An 18,943-nucleotide genomic window follows, 5' to 3' on the forward strand; every position below is an offset into this window, starting at 1 on the left:
AATGAATTGTCTGACATTCTGAAATATTCATACAACTTTTCTCCACTGTCCATCAATTCACTGTACAGAGTAGCAATCTTCCTCCTCCCCTTCTCCCTACCCGATTGTTCTGTTGTTCAACGCCTTATCAATCCACTCTTGTTTTTCCACTTTTTTTTTCCTCTTCGTCATCCAAAGTCACAGCAATCAGCATGAGAACGTCGTCCGAGAACTTCGTCATCTCGGCCGCTGAAGTGTGCTTCTACACGCCGGAAGAAACACTAACCACTGTGAATAGGCGTCAATGTGGCATCACGGCCGGTGCAATCACAGGCGGTCACGCCATTGTCGCGTCAATCTGTGTGTGTGTGTGTGTGTGTGTGTGTGTGTGTGTGTGTGTGAAGCGCCCTTAGAACATCTCTCGGTACATACGTGCCTACGTAGTGTACAATACTCCTTACTATCATCCACTGATACTCCACGTCTTAATGCCTGCTTCCCAGAGATTAATGTTTGATGTTTAACTACAGATTCGGTGTGTTCCTCACATTTCAAGTAGCTTTTTAGTGTTAACCCTAAACATTTACACGATGTGACGTGCTCTATCTATTAACAACTAACAGTCTGATACTTTCGGAATCTGTGTCATGGCATTAACTTGCTTTTATCAATATTAAAAACAGCTGCTAATAATTACATCCATTGGAAATATTGTTTGTGTGTTTCCCCGTCTCCTTAAGATGGCCAAACGACGATACCTTCCAGAATCCAACAGCACTGATGATAGTGCTCCTGAACCAACGTAATTAATGTATTAAGAGTACGTATGTCGATGATGTTAGTGGATCTATTACGCTTCCTTATGGCACATACGACGTCACATTCGATTCTGTTGAATATTCCCCATCCAGTATATCGTACTGAGCTCTTTAGATATACATTATTCTAATTAATCCCTCAGCAGTGAAGATTCTTGGTTATTAGTCTACAATCGCTAAACCCCCTATTTCTTAAAGAACTAGACTCCCACTTGTAACGGACTGTCCAATAGAACAGACAGATGCAGAAAATAAGTAAACTGTTAATTATTTCAAAAGTAACTGTTAATATATTTATCCCATTGAGACAAGACGGTGAACGCCTTCACGGAAAAATGTTTGCAGTTGCCTATGGCCCCATGACTGCACCAAGGCGTACACTCCTCCGTTTGAAGCAAATCGACGACCACGAATGCCTTTCTTCAAGGCTTCAAAAATCTGGCAATCGCATCGACACGTATTGGGTCTGTACGGAGGATATGTAAGGGCTTCCCAACAAAACTACTGCACCATACTCTAAACAACCTGGGCAACATCTGGACCCGTCCATCAAGGTTGCTTCGACTACGCCGCGTTTCGCTGGGGAGACTTTATACATCCACCCCAAGAGTCCAAACACCTGCCTACGCGATTTCCATACTGTTGGAGTCCTGAAGAAAGACATTCCTGGCCACATGTTCGCTTCGGACGAAGAACTGCACGTCTGAGTACAATCATAATTCCGTTGGCAACTGCAAACATTTTTCCTTGAAGGCATTCACCGTCTTGTCTCATAGTGGGACAAATGTATTAACAGTTGTGGCGATTACTTTTGAAATAATAAACAGTTGACTTACTTTTTTGCATCTGTCCGTACCAGATAGGGTTGATAGAAGAGAGAGAGAGAAAATCCAACGGAGAGCAGCGCGTTTCGTTACAGGATCATTTAGTAATCGCGAAAGCGTTACGGAGATGATAGATAAACTCCAGTGGAAGACTTTGCAGGAGAGACGCTCAGTAACTCGGTACGGGCTTTTGTTGAAGTTTCGAGAACATACCTTCACCGAGGAGTCAAGCAGTATATTGCTCCCTCCTACGTATATCTCGCGAAGAGACCGTGAGGATAAAATCAGAGAGATTAGAGCCCACACAGAGGCATACCGACAATCTTTCTTTCCACGAACAATACGAGACTGGAATAGAAGGGAGAGCCGACTGAGGTACACAAAGTACCATCCGCCACACACCGTCGGGTGGCTTGCGGAGTATGGATGTAGATGTAGATTTAACTGTGTTACATAAAACAGTTCCAAACGTGTGATTACAAATGAGTTAATGTTCAAAAATGGCTCTGAGCACTATGGGACTTAACATCTGAGGTCATCAGTCCCCTAGAACTTAGAACTACTTAAACCTAACTAACCTAAGGACATCACACACACCCATGCCCGAGGCAGGATTCGAACCTGCGACCGTGGCGGTCGCGCGGTTCCAGACTATAGTGCCTAGAACCGCTCGGCCACTCCGGCCGGCTGAGTTAATGTATTAAATATTTGACGTTAAGCATGTGGGCGAGAAAAAGTTTAGGAAAGGTTTGAAATAATGCTTAAGTTTGTTGAAAGTAGTTGAGTGCTCTCACTATGAAACACTGGATAAATATAAACAGGGTACTTTGCACTCCATTTTAAGCAAAACCAACTTTTTCACACATCTCACTGTTTACGACGTATCTCCTGAACTATGTGTCGTACAAAGACATATTTTTCCAGGTACATTCAGCGATGTGTTTAAGTACCGGCTGCAACGTTTGTTGCGAATGTAGTCGGGAGTAAAGAAGTAATAAATTACAACGTCATGTCTAATGCCGAAGTTTTACCACATGAACAGCGACAATGCAGTAGACGACAACCTTTTTCTTTTCATTATTTTGCAGGGGGTGTCAGCGAGAGAAACTTTCTTGAAAGTTTGAAATTGCGTGTGAAGTTAGTTTGAAGTCGCTAAGTCTTTTCATTCTCAAATACTGAATGAATAAAATCGAAAAATCTGTGAGCCGTCAGTTATAAGATTATACCTCAAAAGAATACTGAAAATCAAGTTTTTGTAGCTCCTGAAATCCTTTATATACGCAGCCTGCGACTGTTACTGGGTTCCGGCTTAGTTACAAGGGAACCGTACGAGCTTCCCCTCGCCAATTTGTTTCACAGTGGCAGCAGGGTGTGTAGGGCACGATATGGACTTCAACATAGGTGAATAGGAAAACGTAACTTTCAACAATTTTCAAGAAAATATAGTTTGAAAATTTTAGACATGTTTATGTACTCTGTAGGGTCGCTAGTTTTTAGTCGAGTCTGCAGCCGAGAGAATAAGCGCTTAGTTTCGGAAGTACAAGGTCTTGGATCGAACCTCGCTGCGGGTGATTTTATTCCCATGTAATTCTAACAACATATTTATTACGATAGTGCAAATTAAAATATTTAATGACTCATTTACTACTTTCCTAATCTTCATACTGAAAAAGGAAGAAAATTATCAGCTTAAGGGAATTGAAAATAAGAAAAATATCACGTGAACTTTCAAATCTGTACAGTCATTTTATTTGTATTATTGTATCTTCATTTGTGGCAAGCTTAATATACAACCTTTGAACTACTGCACGATTCAGGATGATACTGCTTGTAGAAACATGGAAAACAATTACTGCGATATTCAGCACATGAAATGAACGTCAAAGTTTCCCATGTGCAAGGTTTTTAATGTATATTTCAAAACAAGCTTGGTTTACATTCATAAATGGTCCTCGTCCGCCACAAAATTTCGCGGCGACGACGCATATCGAAGCGTGTCACCAATTACTGGTGTAGATAGCTAAAAGGAAGTAGCACCCGCACTAACATTCGATCCAGTGACCCCGCGCTTATGAAACTACAGGCTAATTCTGCCGGCTGTGGACTTCTTGAATAATAGCGACCCTAGAAAGTTTGTAAGCACGTGTAAAAACTACTTTCTCGATAATGGTTGACATCTGCGTCTTCCTATTTACATATGCTGAAGTCGTGCCCCTACACATCCAGCCAATACGTATCAAATGGGTGAGGAAACAAAATATCTCGGTATCTTCACGTGATCGTAAAAACACGTTTGATTTAAGATACCTTATACATATTACAAATACGGGAGGGAGAGAGAGAGAGAGAGAGAGAGAGAGAGAGAGAGAGAGTGTGTGTGTGTGTGTGTGTGTGTGTGTGTGTGTGTGTGTGTGTGTGCGTGTGAGACTCCTTTAGGCTGTAAAGGCTGGACGGATTTGGATGAAATTTGGACTGAAGATAACTTATACCCTGAATTAACACACAGCGTAAAACCTTATACAGCGTGATTTAGCAGTCTCTATCACTGTCGTTTTATATAAAAAAGGACCTTTCTGTAGGAAATTTAAATTAGTTAACTTTTGTCCTCGGATACGTTTCCGCTGGAGGCCACGGTTTATCAGTTATTATAGAAATACGTACAGAAGTGACCTTCAAACAACTCAACCCACACTTATCCCTCACCAGTCAGGATTTCTAATATGTTGCTCGCGACACTCACTCCTATCTCGGTACAAACATTTCCGAAAACATAACCAATTCCAGATATTCGACCTTTTTTTTGTATCTATTAACCGGGCTATTACGTCATCAGCGTAGTGGGCAACTTCGTTAACATTATTAATTTAAACGTGCTCTTGAGGGTAATGAACGAAAATAGACTTTTGTAAACGTTACGCTACAATTAATAATTACGTTGACAATCCGATCGAAACTTAACCATTACAAGCACAGTAGTTTTTTAGTCAGAAGGCCTCACAAATAAAAATAGGTGGTTATTTTATGCAGTCAAAATTCACAAAATGATCACGTAAAATTTACACAAACGTCAGTTTTACAATCTGTAAATGTTTGACTAAGCCAGTGTCTTAATGTGGCCAGTCAATAAAGACCAAAAAGGAGGAATGTGGGAAATAATTCGTATAATCGCAGATATTTGTACGGTCGTAGGAGAGGGTGGGGGACGGGTTACTATGAACAAATCCTAACCGGTGGGGGGTGAGTGTGGGATTGGGGGTGCCTATGAAGGTCACTTTTGTACATTTTTCTTGAGTAACTCGAGATCTACTGCCTCTAGCAAAAACGTACCCCAATACAAAATTTAATTACATTTAATTATCCACAAAACTGCCCAGTTTATTGTTTCTGTAGAACTAATAGTTTGCGCGTGGCGAGCGAGAGAACATGAAAATCTCGTACGTTGTTTATGAAGTCTAGCTACAAAATCGTGGGTTGCATAAAACGGCAGCGGTAGGGGCACCTAAATCACCTTGTGTATACCTATCTCCCAAAATGGTGGGGGTGAAAAGAGGTGTAGCCCACGGCGCGAGTAGCCATACTTTATTCATCCAGTATTTGAGAATGCGGGTACTTAGTGACTTGCAACAAACATGACACACAATTTCAAACCATTAAGAAATATTTCTTCGCTGACAACCCCCCGCAAAATGATGAAAGGAAAAGCGTTTATCAAATGGTTCAAATGGCTCTGAGCACTATGGGACTCAACTGCTGAGGTCATTAGTCCCCTAGAACTTAGAACTAGTTAAACCTAACTAACCTAAGGACATCACACACATCCATGCCCGAGGCAGGATTCGAACCTGCGACCGTAGCGGTCTCGTGGTTCCAGACTGCAGCGCCAGAACCGCGCGAAAAGCGTTTATCGGTTACTGCATTTTCGCTATTACTTCTTTACTACGAACTGTATCCGTGACATTCTGTAGAAAGTATTCACTTACACCACTGAATGTAACAGCAATAGTATCATCGTACGACAACAGTTCACGAGAGGTGTTACAGACAACGAAATGCGTAACTGACGCATCAAGTATAAGGTTTAAATTTATTACTGCTTTGCTATCTTTATTCGCAACACATTTCGCAGATAGTAGCCACATAAACCACTGAATGCGTCTGCAAAATCATCACTGTACGACTCATCGTTGCCGGCCGGGGTGGCCGAGCGGTTCTAGGCGCTACAGTCTGGAACCGCGAGACCACTACGGTCGCAGGTTCGAATCCTGCCTCGGGCATGGATGTGTGTGTCGTCCTTAGGTTAGTTAGGTTTAAGTAGTCCTAAGTTCTAGGGGACTGATGACCCCAGAAGTTGAATCCCATAGTGCTCAGATCCATTTGAACCATTATTATTATTTTTACTCATCGTTCGGTAGAGACGCCGTGATAAACATTTTGCTGCGTGAAAAAGAAACTGAAGAACGAAATTCACTACAGATACAGGCGAAATAGTGTACATATAATTGTGAAATATGTTAAATATATCTGAAATATATTTGCCGCGGGCAAAGCCACGGTTAATAGGCTCACCCTAAGCGCTTTGAACGATTTCAAGTAAATTTGGTACACACATTAGTTACAGTCTGGAAATAATTACTGTGGGGGTGAGAACACCAAGCATCCTATTGGGATGGGGGTGATAACGTGGAGAGAGGAGGAGACGGGCAAAGAGAGGGGTGAGGATGAAATGGACAGAAAGAAGAGGCCGAGGTGGACTAATAGAAGACAGAAATATATACGTACCTGGAATTTTTTTAACAACTGTGTAACTGCAGGTATCACCACGGGGCGAGCTAGTATCATATGTATGGAAAGACCAAATCAGGACGGTTTTATTTTATTTTTTTATTTTATTTTACAATCATCTCCAGCAACATGACTGCCAGGCCAACGGAAAAGGCATTTTTAGCACTTCATGTCGCAACTGTAAGAGGTCAGTGATAGTTCGGGATGGGGCTTCACTGCATTCCTGAACGATGTTCACGAGTTCTTGGATACCGAGTTTTACGGTGATGGATCGGTCGTGCATCAGTTGGCAATCTTCGGTTGCTGGCAAGACATCTCACGTTGTCCGGACCTGACACCGTGTGATTTTCGCCTGTGGGGATATATCAAAGACTCTGTCTTCTCACACCTCCTCTTCCCCACAACATCGCTGACGTATGAGTGCCTATCACAGCAGCTGTTAGTGACATCGATGCAGACACTTTAGGTGAGTCGTCTGGATGTGTGTCGTGTGACTAGCCGTTCACAGATTGAATAGGGCACAAAAAGCTTTTTTAGTTGCTGATTACATACAAATAATCATGTAGTACCTACATAAAAAACAACGTTTACCGTAACTCTGAAGTGTCTAGATCATTTGTGTGTGTGTGTGTGTGTGTGTGTGTGTGTGTGTGTGTGTGTGTGTCACAGTGTCTAACGCCTTTCGGAAATCTAATCTGTCTACGTGTTCATTAGCCCCTGCTGCTTGCTGGTTATCGTGCATGATAAGGGCAGCTGTCTCTCATACAACTGCTTTTTCCCGAATCTGTGCTGGTCCTTCGATAGAAACTTATTTCCCTTCAGTAACGTCAGAATGTCGTGCTAAAAACCACTCTCGATGCGACTAATGATCATGCTGCTCGAAACCCGATTCACTACCAAAAAATACGATTTCGAATGCTCCAATAGGTGAATGTTAGCTATACTGGTCCGTACTTTTGTGCATCCATTCTTTTACCCTTTAGTGAAGAGGGGTTTTAAGCACTGTCTTCCAGTCACGCGGGACTATTTGCAGCGCGACAGATTCTAGATAAATATGTGCTAGGAAACTGACTACGTCCTTGAAACGCAAAATCAAATAGGAATTGTGCCAGGACTCCATTTTGAGTAGTCTTAACAGTTTTCAATGCCAATTTTTGATAGATCCTACGCCAGGATTTGACTCCTAGTCGAATTCTTCGCCGTTGGAACTAAGAACTAACAACCGAAATTACTGTAGTTCCATTTGAAAAAGCGAAGCTGATACCGATTCTTGTGATAAAGCTGTGAAGAGATTTTACGTCTGTTAGTGAGGACTTTGTCACAATTCATCTGCGTGAAAACAACTGCGGTATTTGTAACACTTCAGAAAGTACCCGATATGAACACAAATTAGCTGAATCATCCTTCATATTTAGCTTTAGAAGTTACCGAAACATTCTGCTGCGAATCAGTGTATTTGAGTGGCGGGTGGATGATTAGCCAAAGATTAGTCACATAATTCAATGTTCTGGAAGTAACTAGCACCTACTTTTGAGGCTGAAGTCACTTTTTTTTGTCAGGACACTCACCGATGAAGTTAGCAGCCTCTGACATTTGAAAATAATCTCCCGTCTTCGCACAGTATACTTTGGATTAATTATTTTGGTTCCAATATCTTTGTTGTACTTTTCATTCGAATTAATGAAACATAAGTATCATCAAAATGTGTTTCTACGTTGTGTGTGAGCACTGTCGTGGAAAAGAAGTAACACAAAAACAAAAGTGACACATTTAACAATTTTGTCAGTATGTCTATGGAAACAATAAGAAACATAGCATTAGTTATCCAAGAGCTGCGGTGTGCCAAGAGCTGAGGTGTGTAAAGAGAAACGAATTTAACTACGTGTGATACAAAAATTACGTAGATATGATTTATTGACAACAACAACACGAATTTTGTTGTTGTTCTGCTAGCAATATAAAATTTGTACATTGCAACTTTAACAATTTCTTCAACAACAAATAATACGAAAGATTATTTGGTGGATATGACTCATACCGTATTACAAAACCGAATACATACTTCACACTGAAAAGAATAATTTGTAGATTTACATAAAACCACTTTATAATTTCCCTCTTACCAATTGACTATCGTTGTTCACTGTCTTCTCCTGAAAATATTAGCATTACGATGTGAACATTTCTAATTCTAAACTTTGGTATGGTTCTACACTGTCGTTTATACTTACGTAAGCCACTCTGTCTATAATTAGCTGAAGGGAATTAGCTCGGTCGCAGAATAAAAATAATCGCCCATTAATGGAGAGACGATTACTCGGAACGACGGACTACCACAAGAGGAAAATAACATTAAAGGAAACAAATATCAGTTAGGAACAGTAGAGCTAAGTTAACAAAGGGTGTTGAGTTCACGAAGAAAGTTTGTTGACGTAATGAGGAGTCGGCTGTTAATATTCAAACTGCCACATTAAAGAGAACTAAGGTGCCTGCTACATCAGCTGTCACTTCTCCATTAAAAGAATCCAAGATACCGTACACACAACACATGATAAGCAGAAGTACGCTGCAGAAAAGAAAAGCAGTGCGAATCATAAGAATTTCAATTACTGCTTTTGCTAAGTTTTTTTTTAAGGACGTATTGTGCTGATCTCCGTTTTCCAAGAAAAGCTGACTCCGCCCGATTTCGGCTCGGAGTGCTTTGGCTTTCCATAACGTCCGTAAGGCACTCTTCAAACTACTGATTCTCTTCGGTGGACCATGAATAAGTCCTGCCGTCCAGCTACTGCAGAGAAAAATGTATGCTTCACACAACCAGGGAGATTTACTGTCAAAAGCTCTTGCATGTGTATCTCTTGCAATCTACGCTCTCCACTGCCATCATGGAAAGACTTTCCGTTCTGACGAATCGCTTGCGTAGCACTTGTTGCTTCCCTAAGGGGTCGCCTGGAAGAGAATCATTCAAAAAAAATTTCCTGTTCATTATTGTTGGCAATCAGCGAATAAGTAAATGCTGCAGTATGAGCAAATTTTCAGTCGGTTGTGCAAGTTTTAGGAGGCATCGAGGACACACATTCTGGATTATTTTCTTTATATTTGGTATAGTGTGCGAAATGCGATGAAATAAACATCGCATCCAAAAATATTTCTTACAGTGTGAGGCTGGAAATTTCTGTACAATAACTTACAATGAGCTGCCTACAGCTTCTCGTTTCAGTCTGTATTTATTAATTAAACTACGACGTGCTGTTACGCTGTCACACCTATCTTATGGACTCGCGAAAGCTTGAAATACGGCTCCTGGAAGAGCGCCGCGTGTGATTTAATGTCTTTTAGAATACACTGTCTCAAACAATACAACCAGAACTACGATAAACGATGATGTATAATGTGAAGCATTAATGTAAGGAAATAAGTAAGCAACGTGCTGCTGACATGCGTCGTTCTAATTTAATTGCTACGTAGTAATTGAAGCGTGAGTTGCCCGATTTGGAATTTCCTCGCATGCTGGTGGGTCTATAATTCAGCCACGTCCAGTCTTTTCCTTCTGGCTTTGCAGTTCATTAGGTACACGTATTATAATGACCTCTTACGTCGAATACACCTTAAACGCCATTAAGTGAGGCATTTCTTTAAAATAGAAAGAGAATTGACTCATTCAGCGTCTGCTAATTGTAACAAAAAGCATTTAAAATTACGGTTCAAACAACCACCCTCGGGGCTATTGTGCTGTCATCCTGAGATGTGGTCGTTCTTCTTAACTAAAAAAATTTAAGTGTTCTGTAAAAGGCTCACGAGCTAAAAATTGTTTCAGAAATCGGTTTACATAATGCTATATAATGATTCCCAATACTTTCCAACAATAACATAAAAAATAAATGCACGTCGATACTAGGGGTTGCAAATTAGTTTGTCAGTCACACTCGTTTTCCCTTGTAAATGCACTTTTCTATATTACGGTAGAATATTTTGTCTACATTGATGTCATTGTACATGTCATCTGAATTGCGACATTGCTCAAACAGTATGGGGTGATTTAGCGAAAACACGTGGACCGTAAATGAGGCTGACACAACTTACTGTGTTTAATCTTCACACCATCTCTCTCATTCTATAAGGCGCCAACAAAGCTATCACAATGATAGTGTATCATCGTTTTCAGATGTTATGACGCTATCCGAATAAAAGTCGTATAGGATACTAACAACTAACAGAAATTCAAACAAACGTAACACTCTAGCTACTGGACAGACAAGGCGAAGAGAACGAAGACTGAGGGCCACACACGATGAGAGAGAACTCGTCTTCGTGTGGGAGATGCTAACTTACGTGCCAAACATTCTCTTGCCCGAGCGCCGCACGCGATGTTCGCAGTCCAAGCTCCGGGCGGGAACTGTGTGTTTGCTCCGAAATAAGCGCCATATGAGGGGAAGGAAGTGGGTGCCGATTTTCTGGAAGTGGAAATGGTGGGGGAAGTGCTGGTAGTGGGGACAGAGGGTTGGCAGGAGGGTGGGAGAGGGGCGCAACGTGACGTGGGAGCCGTCCTGCGATTGGCCGACACGGATTTATGCGCTCGACCTGCGTAGAAGTGGTGAACGGCAGGCCACGTGCCGAAACAGTGGTGTCTTCAATTTCTCATGAATTAAATATTTAAGCAAAATGACAAAAAAACAGAACAGTATTCCCTGCATTTTCATACAATTATAGTTACGACATCCATGAGTGGGAACTACGTTTTGCGCCATACATAGTCTTTCCAAATCGTCTGCAATGTCTCTTTCATACAGCAAATTGTCTTAAAATTTGCCAGTGACTAAACGTGTCATTGTATCTTTAAAAAAAAAATACGGAACTTACGGCAGAAGAGTTACTGAAGTTGATCCCTGAGGGAACATGTATAGCTAAATGTGCTAACATCTTTATACAGTTTTGAAACAAAAAGATAATTATTGTGATAGAAATTTTAGAAAGATAGTCTGTGCATGAGAAATTTGTACTCAAACTGCCATTTACGGCCAGTAAAGCCCCGGGTAAAAAATAATATGCAATAATTTCAAAAATCATATAAACTACCACCAAGAACACGGTCCAACGACGGTGTTGCGTTGCAGAGCTGTGCAAAGCAACGTACTCCATACGCAGTATGTATGCTGCGACAAAAAGAGATACAAAGAATGAGACGTGCTTGACAACAGTTTCGGTAACAATAATGCTATAATCGAAACACGTTCGTGCACGAGAGTTATAGCGGAGGCAGCTGTTTGAAAGAATATCGACAGCTGCCTTCAAACACACAAAAGGGTAGCACTTGAATGAGTTGTGTTTGTTTTTAAGAAAGCGACGTGTACATTAGAAACTGGCTGAAAATAATGAACCAATTTTCTGTCTAACGAGTGAGCCAAACCCGTTACGGCGAACGGACATTGGCGAGTGCACCAACTGCGCAAGTGCACTGCCGAAAACGAGTTATTTTGGTCCATCCGCACTCCATAATTCGAGAACAACATTAAGGAAGACTTCGTCTCTTTTTGTATCCAGCGATCTTAGGGCACGGCAGAGAGTGATACCTACGGACATACCTGATTTATATTACAACGCCAAAATAATCAATGAAGATTAATTTACAGTCCTGGGTTAAACCAGCAGCACTACTGTTCTAGTCCAATTGCCAGAGGGGGCGATGTCCCTTAATTTTCACCGCCACTTTTTGATCTTCAGTGCGTAGCCCAGCTGCTGTCATTATAGGAAAGGCTTCTGCGTTCTCTGTGTAAGCAATTCATTGTCGGTACACGAAATGAAGAAATGTTTCTGACCTAAGCAAAAACGAGAGAATGGCCCCTCTCTTTCTGACAACACTATCTTTCTGGGAGTTGCTACGCTCAAATACTTTATTGCGTGTCAAATGAGAGGCAATATTTTTTTTATGATTTAGAGGAACAGTTGTAATCAAGGACCACTACTGAAGTCTGGGTACAGCTTTATTCGTTCTTAACTTTTAAAGATCAGAACTTACGAATGACAGTACCTGGATTTTCCTTTCCGGCGTCTACTACAACTGCAGAACACGACCCCTCTCCCCTCTCCCCCCTCCCCCTACACGCGCGCGCGCACACACACACACACACACACACACACACACACACACACACACACACCCCAACACCTATTAACCACCCTGGTGCAAGGAATACTGTGACAGTAATGTGAATGAACTTGATGTCACTATGCTTCTATGGAATGCGAGTTGGTAACACTCGACTGCAAAGTTCGTCTGTTTAACCGTGACTGCAAACTACCAAGCCTACTTGATGTTAAAATGCGTTCTGTGTTCCTACAATGGTTTCAGACGGCAGACTGTGTCCCTGCCCCCTGACCCAACTGTTCCGGGGGGTCCTTTTAGGGTGAATGCTGGCTTTATGTCTTTAAGCAAATGTTAGTACTAGCTCGCTCTCGCTCTCTCTCTCTCTCTCTCTCTCTCTCTCCCTTCCCCCCCCCCCCCCCAATTCCACAAACCAAGATGCAACACATTATATGAAACACTTAACAGTTACAACAAAGAAACACTTGACAGTTGCAACAATCGCTAAGGGAACCGAGTGACACGCACAACCCTACACAGTGCTGAAATTAAATGCAATAGAGGAAACAGCACCGCTCAGAATGCAACTATCAACATATTTGTCACGGAAGACGTATAGCTGGTAGCGACATTGCTAGAGAGAGTTGCGAAGGGATGGTGAAGGGATACGTAGAGACGAGGTGGGGGTAGCGAGGGATGGAGGGCACAATTATGTTGGCCCTAACCTGGACAGTGGAAGAAATTAATACTTACATGCCATATAAAAAAAAAGGTCATCTACCGCACGATAAGTTTCCAGCTTATCGAAAAAAGACTAGAATATGGATGGCACCCGAACTCTGAGAAGGTTAGACCGCTGTGAGCTCTGAGCGATGTTCTGAATTGAGTAATACCACGGGGGGGAGAGGATGTCGGGACGGAAAAGATGGCGAAAATTTGGTACTTACGTCACATAGACGTCACTCCGTGAAAGCCAATTTTCATTCATGAATCTACCGTGATGTGAATTACCATTCAGTCGACGGGGTGACAGTACAATAGATTCAGTGCAAAGTCTCACTTATTTGTGTCTCGGCTCAGGCGTCCAGTCTCGGCAGAAACGTGACGCGTTCTGCCAAGTAATGAGTTTTCATCCAACTATTTTCAGTCATTGCGACCAAAGTCCCAGCTTCAATATGTTTTGTCTTCAGTGTTGTCTTAAATATTTTGTGTGCAAATTAGTGACAAAGCTGTTCTGTCGTATCGCAGAGACTGAGTACAAGTGGTCCTCGTAACCTCAGTTATTGTATACATTACGTGAAATATTTCGATGTTCACTAGCCACATGTTTCAGTTGTAACCATGGTCTGGAACAAGACTTTGGTAAGTATTCACAATCATCATGTTTGTAATTCATAGCATAATAGAGAGAAAAGGGAAAAGTAACATTTTTAAGCTTGGAGAATAGAATGGTACAGTTGTTTCTTTCATGTAGAGGTCCTGTGTGGCTGTTAAGAACTTTCGAAAGATGAAACCTAACTCAGCGGTATACGAATTAGCTCTGACTACGTACATTCTCGTCAATTTGGAATGCAGTGATGAAACTATAAAAGTTGGAAATACTCAACGAACTATAAAACAAAGCTCAGAAATATCCGAAATGTGTGAAATGTTTACTCTGCATCATTTTGCTCGAGGAACGAATCGCATACGGAAAATAGCAGTAACCTGCTTTGGTTTTGCATTCAGTCGCTGATACCTTTACACAGTGACCAAATTACGAAAAGATCAAGTAACAGTTCCCTGAAGAATTCAGAACGGATTAAGAAGGAATTGGGTGTTTTAGAGAGGTGTCAGAAGGGCTCAAAATGGGGCATATATCCGAAGACAGAAATTCATAACACAGCTTCGATTATAATAATATTCACTAGGTTCTTACAAATATGAATTATGTATGTATTACGTAAGCGTGCAATCCACCCGGCGTCAATAACAACCGCATATGGGAAACGATATAAAAGCAATGACAGCAACTGATTGCCGGACCACAAAGAACCAAGCAATATTTTCTCAACAATAATTGCGTTCAAAGCCGGTATTACGTTTGGCTTGATGTAGTGCTTTAACCCAGATTTTTCAAAGCAGCAGACGTGCGCTAATTAAGTTTGGAAAGGCTCCATTTTTCACTAACGTCCATAGAAAGGACAAGCGGTAGTGAACTGGTAAGTCTCTTCATACGTGCCTCGTGTTAATTTCAAACATTCTTGTAGACTAGCATTAAATACGGTGTGCTGCGATTTTTGTGTCTCCTTTCGGGTCTATACGAATGCATTACTATTTCCCGAAAGATTATTTTACCATACACTGACTGTTCGTCTCTAACTCAGCTGTCGAGGTCTCTTCTACCTATTGCTTGCCGTTATATATATATATATATATATATATATATATATATATATATATTTTTTTTACTGAGAAATTTCTTCGGTAGAAAATATTCCTGGTAGTTACGTCAGGAAAGTGGAATTTTCGACATCTTCGCGAGCTTTTCCTTTCGGAAACGATAGATCAAATTACTTGCATTAAATTTTGCTTAAAAATGGAAAGTTCAGCACCGCATTCCAAATGTTGACTGTTGCTTTTGGCGAATCTACTATGATTAGGATATGAGTTTGCGAATGGTATAAATGTATCAAAGAGGGGGTCGAGAAGACACTAAAGACGACGACCGGCATAGCACATGAAATACTGGTGACAGTTTGCAAGAAGTAAAGAAAATGGTTCTGGAAAATCGCCGAATCACTATCAGAGGGGTTGCTGCTGATGTCGGCATATCCTTTGGATCATGCCAAATAATTTTTTTCGGGTGTTTTTGGCACGAAACGTGTGGCAGCAAACTTTTCCAAAATTGTTGAATTTCGACCAAAACCGACGTCGACAACGAACCAGAAGTTAAAAATGAGGTTGTAACTGGTGACGAAACATTGGCGTAAGTGTATGACATCGAGACAAAGGCCCAATCGTCTTAATGAAAACTGCCTGCCGAGCCAAAACCGAATAAAAAGTAGACAAATTCGACCACATGTGAAGGTTCTTCCGTTTCCTTCGATTGCAATGGGATAAGCTTCAGTTCCTCCCTTATGGTCGAGCAGTGAACAAGATACCTTGAAGCCATGCGCCGTTTGCGTGAAGCAATCCGAACACGACGACCAGAATTGTGGCAAAACCATTCGTGGAAATTGCATCACGATAATGGTCCCGCTTACATCTCAATGCTAGTTCGTGATTTTTTTGGTAAAAAAACAAAGTTCTATTGTCTCGGCCATCGTATTCACCGGACATGGCCCCCTGCGACTTCCTTCTTTTGCCGAAACTGAAGATATCCATGAAACGACGCTTTGCCATCACTGATGAGAAAAACAGAATCGCTGAAAGTGCTGAACAAACGACGAAACGTGAGTTCCATAAGTTCTTCGAAGATCGCAAAGCGCGCTGGTGTACGTATTATATCTGAGGGGGATTACTCTGGAGGCCAATGTTGATGAATAAATAGAGATTCTTTAAGAAAAACAAAAATTCCCATTACTTTTTGATTACACCTCGTATGTGACAAGATTGTGACACCGAATTCAGCAGCGAAATCATTATCAACTGAATTTCGTTGTTCGTAACGCAACTCCCAGTCCTCAAGCTTGTACAACGTGATCATTAGAAAGGAGAATACAATTCGGGCGGAGGGAGCGGGAGGCGGGGGAGAAGACGATCAGAACTTAACATCTCGTCGACGTCGCGCTCATGAATGGCACAGGACACGTTCAGTAGGAAAAATGATAACGAATCACTGGCCACTGATTCACCTCATGTGATTCTGCAAAAGCTGATCGAGACTAACGTCGCTTAATTCCAACGTACGTTAGAATGTGCATCTTGCATGACGGAAAAAGGTATGTAATTTTATTTGGCATTATGCAAAGGACGCCAATCTCAGTGATTTTTTTAAATGTTGTGGAAGGTTTAGGATATTACTGAAAGACAAAACTCACTGTTGCGATTCATGTGTAGGAAACTTTATGGCGTTGAAACTCAGAGGTAGTCTGCTCAGACCTCTAGTTCTGTCTCATTATTTACAAGATCTGAGCTTTAGAGAACTTCACACACAGGAATGTCCACACATCAGTACTTACTTGACTAAAATATGTTGCACGACATTGTTTCTAGGGGACTTTTATGACAATAGTTACTTAGCTACAAAAGAGGGGAGCGAAATTTATACAAGTTTCTCGAACATTTCTGAAACAGCAGCAAACGAATGAAAGTATATGGTGAGACCATTTCATGAATGGCAACATACAAAAGAATTCGATAGACAAAACTTTTAGAAATTATCTGCATTCCTACTTATGTACTCTTCACTTTATCATAAATGCGAAAACCATGCAAGGCAAGGCGGCCTGAAAGAAAATTGTACTCAAACTCAACAAGCTTATTTTACACTTCTCAGCTTACTATTTAACATTACTCTGTGACAGTTCTAAATACGGAATTACATGTCACATCATCAGAAAAGCCAGCTGACAGAAAATACCATAGTGATTCTTCGTTTTAATTAATATTCAACCTGTGTTATCACTAAGTGGGACATACAAGTGACATCAGCCAAAGTCACTTTTCCCTCTCACAGAATAATGTAACAGTTAAATAATTTTCTACTCTGCATTCAGTATGTTAATAACTAATACGCAATGAAAAATAACTTTGTTGGAAATGCAGTGCAAATTTATGTACTACATACAACAGCGACTTTCTGAACCTTTATTAACGCCAAGCTACTTTTATTTCACGCTCATTCAAAGTACATTTCCTTCAGCAATTTATGCTGCAACAGTGCTGTGAATAGCCATACTACTTACTACAGTACATCTATCTTTGCATATGCTCTCTGATACATTGCTATAAACGCAGTTTACACACTACATTGCTGTGAACACTTGTCATATAATATCACAGCAGATAGTTTGTTATATGTGCGTGCCATGAACTACACTTGCTATAATGTGAAAAGTTTTAAGTGATTTTAAAAAGCATGAATATCTGATAACAAGCTACTTTTTTCCATGAGTGACACCTATAATTCACTTAACAATAAATGTATTTTGTTACTTACTCACTAAGTACATACATCTTTATTTAAACTCAGATCTGAAAGGCAGTATTACAACAAAACTAACAAACCCTACGGTACTTGATTAGAAGTGACCTGTAACAACCGGATGTAAACAGCTATATCAAAAGAAGACACGACACATTGCTACAAAAGAAAAACTGATGTGACAGCAGTAGCGAGAAGTGCATAATAAAGTTTTCGAATAAAGAACTGCGAAACAACTGTGATTAGAAATCACTGACATAACATTTGACATGGACTTGAAGCTTCCACAAATATCTCAAACTTCGTACTTGATGCTTGTACAAACAATTAAACATTTGTGACTTATGTATTTCTAAACTTAGTTTAAAGTGTTTACACTGCAAAGTACGACGCCGAGGAGAGTTAAACATTTTCACATATTTAGACTAAATATCGCAATGGCAAAACGATGTTGCCCCACCACGATCCACCTGATGATACGTGAATGAATGTCATACGCGGCCCTTAACCTCAAAGATAGTGTGAGAGAAGACGTATTAACAAATGCTCGACACGACACACACATTACCTTCGAATGTCAATACTATAAGGAAATTCTGCTGAGCATATACAGCAAATGTTACAACTTCACATCTTGATAATGAGGTAAATAGTGAATGAATTAGTTAAATCGAGCACAAAAATTGCTTAACATAATCTCCTAAATACATAAAAGTCATACCTGTCTTTCTTATTTTCAGCTTCAGTGTTGCTTATCACGTCATTCTCCACAGCATGAGGCGACAAGTTCTCTTCTTCGCTCTTCTGGGGATCACCATCTTTCTTTGCCGTTCCCCCCATCCAGCTACTCACTTGATTCGTAAGTCCGGAAAACATGTCTTTTACAAAAAAATGTAGAGGGTCCTGTTGGATGAGAGACCACCGAGGTACTGTGTTTCACTGAGACTCAACAGCACCGAACGTTTCAGGCATGCTCACGGAGCGCTATGATCGTCACCCGTATATATCTCGGGCCACCAAGTTTACTGCAGCGAAATTCGGCCGATCGAAGAAGCCTGCTAGTAGTACCGGAGTCTGGCGCCAGATGTCACCACGCGCAAAGGGAGCGCGCCAAGCTTGAGTATGGGTGCTGCACGAGGCGAGTGAACGCGCCGAACTGCATTTTGTAGTGCTACAGAATTCTTCGAATGCACCCTTTTCTGATGATAATTACTTCAGTTTTATTTTGTCACTGTACTCAAAAAATACAGGCATTATTTATACTTTTTCGAGCACTCTGATCTTTCGTTGGTTACTCTTCGAAGACGAAACAATCTGATTTGTTTCAGTGAAG

General features: G+C 41.0%; 1 protein-coding gene across 4 annotated transcripts in view; it reads right to left on the bottom strand.

Annotated features, from left to right (window-relative positions):
* Positions 1 to 18,665, bottom strand: part of LOC124569465 (synapse-associated protein of 47 kDa-like) — a 319,550-nt gene extending 300,885 nt beyond the window's left edge. For all 4 annotated transcript variants that reach the window (XM_047131078.1, XM_047131076.1, XM_047131075.1 and 1 more), the window contains exon 1: positions 18,332 to 18,665. In XM_047131078.1, coding sequence (XP_046987034.1) covers positions 18,332 to 18,486 — 155 coding nt within the window. In that variant the 5' untranslated portion in view covers positions 18,487 to 18,665. The remainder of the gene's footprint in view (positions 1 to 18,331) is intronic.
* Between the last annotated feature and the right edge of the window lie 278 nt (positions 18,666 to 18,943).

Source organism: Schistocerca americana, unplaced genomic scaffold (assembly GCF_021461395.2).
Source record: "Schistocerca americana isolate TAMUIC-IGC-003095 unplaced genomic scaffold, iqSchAmer2.1 HiC_scaffold_15, whole genome shotgun sequence".
NCBI classification, from domain to species: Eukaryota; Metazoa; Arthropoda; class Insecta; order Orthoptera; family Acrididae; genus Schistocerca; species Schistocerca americana.